At 52.0% G+C, this 1941-nt stretch overlaps 1 protein-coding gene across 1 annotated transcript; it reads right to left on the bottom strand.

The window, feature by feature from the left end:
• Positions 1-218: 218 nt before the first annotated feature.
• LOC139831462 (uncharacterized) lies at positions 219-1105 on the bottom strand. The gene is made up of 4 exons (XM_071820742.1): positions 949-1105; positions 502-864; positions 316-414; positions 219-224 (listed from the first exon to the last, which is right to left on the bottom strand). Exons 1-4 carry the CDS (start codon positions 1018-1020, stop codon positions 219-221), a joined length of 540 nt encoding a protein of 179 aa, XP_071676843.1. The 5' UTR covers positions 1021-1105.
• Positions 1106-1941: the final 836 nt, after the last annotated feature.

Here is a 1941-nt window from a genome sequence, read left to right as displayed (position 1 = left end):
AGGCCTGGTTCCCGGAGCATCCCGTTCCCTACGTGTTCCCTACATGTTAGCAACTTGCGAGGCAAAGGGAAGTGGTAACTACGGGTTTGGCAAAGAACTTACCTCCGGTGTGGATCCGTAGTAAGTCGCAGCGAAAGCTGCCCTCGATGGCATGATAGGCATGTCCCCCGCCACGGGAACTCGAGCCGGTGCCGGTGTACCAAGAGACATAGAAATCATCATTTCTGCAAGATAGGTTACAAGTTAGGCTTTGCAGAAATAAAGCATCAAACTGAGACTTGTCATCTACTAGCGAGAAGAAAGATTCAGACTTACTTCTATATACGCCATGTAGGCCTTATTCTGCCTATTCCACTGGGCAACGGCCTGCTGATACGCTTCATTGCAGGCTTCGAAGGCCGCCTCGAACTCAGGCTACAATTTCAGAAACAATGAATCTCGTAAACACTTAGCCATGTAGGAAGGAAAACCGGAAAGAGGATGAAAATGAGGAAAACTTACATCGTAGGCGGGTGGACGAGCAGGCCGTGGACGAGGCTGGGGGCTGTCGGCGGTGAGGGTATGCTTGAGACGCGTGTAGCTCGTGGAGTGGGTAGGCTTGACCGCCTTATTCAGAAAGGGGAAACGGCCATGCGGACGCCCGTGCCCCGACAGGACCAACGACTCCTCGTCGACCGGAATGCTCAAGGGGTCATCCACCTCGGGGTGACGAGACTTGACCATGTCGCAGTAGTCCTCCTTGGCGGCCTTGGCATTGCCGTAGTACTGTGGCTGAGGCAATGCGGGATTGGGCTTCTGCTTCGTCCGCATCATGTCATATATCTGGGCATCATGAAGCACCACCCCAGGTGGTGCCTCGGCCACCTGCATCGTGAAAAGAAAAGTTAAGCGTACCACAAATGAAACATGACGGGAAATGAAAGAAGGTCGTTCCATGTATATACATACCTTTTTCCCCTTGAAGCGGGTGTAATCGCGGTTTCCCGCGCAGTGTGTGCCACCGGTGCCTCGGTTCTCCATGTTACACCTCGACACAGCTGCAAACTCCTCGTCCTGTCTGAGCCACCTCGCCCTAATCAGCTCCTCCCATGCCTCCCTATGCTGCTCGGCCCACTCGGGACAAACCTGAAAACGCAATACTCAGCTCAAGATAATTCAATGAAAACTTAGCAGCAATGTAGAATCTCATTGACATTTTACTCACCGATGATACGTCTCCGACGTATCGATAATTTCTTATGTTCCATGCCACATTATTGATGTTATCTACATGTTTTATGCACACTTTATGTCATATTCGTGCATTTTCTGGAACTAACCTATTAACAAGATGCCGAAGTGCCGATTCTTTGTTTTACTGCTGTTTTGGTTTCAGAAATCCTAGTAAGGAAATATTCTCGGAATTGGACGAAATCAAAGCCCAGGGGCCTATTTTTCCACGAAGCTTCCGTAAGTCCGAAGACGAGACGAAGAGGGGCCACGGGGTGGCCAAACCCTAGGCGGCGCGGCCCCACCCCCGGCCGCGCCGGCCTATGGTGTGGGCCCCCGTGCCGCCTCTTGACTTGCCCTTCCGCCTACTTAAAGCCTCCGTGACGAAACCCCGGTCACCGAGAGCCACGATACGGAAAACCTTCCAGAGACGCCGCCAACGCCGATCCCATCTCGGGGGATCCAGGAGATCGCCTCCGGCACCCTGCCGGAGAGGGGAATCATCTCCCGGAGGACTCTACGCCGCCATGGTCGCCTCCGGTGTGATGTGTGAGTAGTCTACCCCTGGACTATGGGTCCATAGCAGTAGCTAGATGGTTGTCTTCTCCCCATTGTGCTATCATTGTCGGATCTTGTGAGCTGCCTAACATGATCAAGATCATCTATCTGTAATTCTATATGTTGCGTTTGTTGGGATCCGATGAATAGAGAATACTTGTTATGTTGATTATC

The sequence above is a fragment of the Lolium perenne genome, chromosome 5 (assembly GCF_019359855.2).
Source record: "Lolium perenne isolate Kyuss_39 chromosome 5, Kyuss_2.0, whole genome shotgun sequence".
In the NCBI taxonomy this organism is placed as follows: domain Eukaryota; kingdom Viridiplantae; phylum Streptophyta; class Magnoliopsida; order Poales; family Poaceae; genus Lolium; species Lolium perenne.
Note: the sequence above shows the minus strand (reverse complement) of the source record. Positions and strands in the feature narration are given on the sequence as shown.

What these genes read in the sequence shown, in the direction of transcription:
- LOC139831462 (XM_071820742.1), bottom strand. Translation starts at nt 1,020, where the DNA reads ATGGAGAACCGAGGCACCGGTGGCACACACTGCGCGGGAAACCGCGAT. An exon ending in CCCGCTTCAAGGGGAAAAAG is followed by an intron (nt 865 to 948) that starts GTATGTATATAC and finishes TTCACGATGCAG; the next exon opens with GTGGCCGAGGCACCACCTGG. An exon ending in CTCGTCCACCCGCCTACGAT is followed by an intron (nt 415 to 501) that starts GTAAGTTTTCCT and finishes CTGAAATTGTAG; the next exon opens with CCTGAGTTCGAGGCGGCCTT.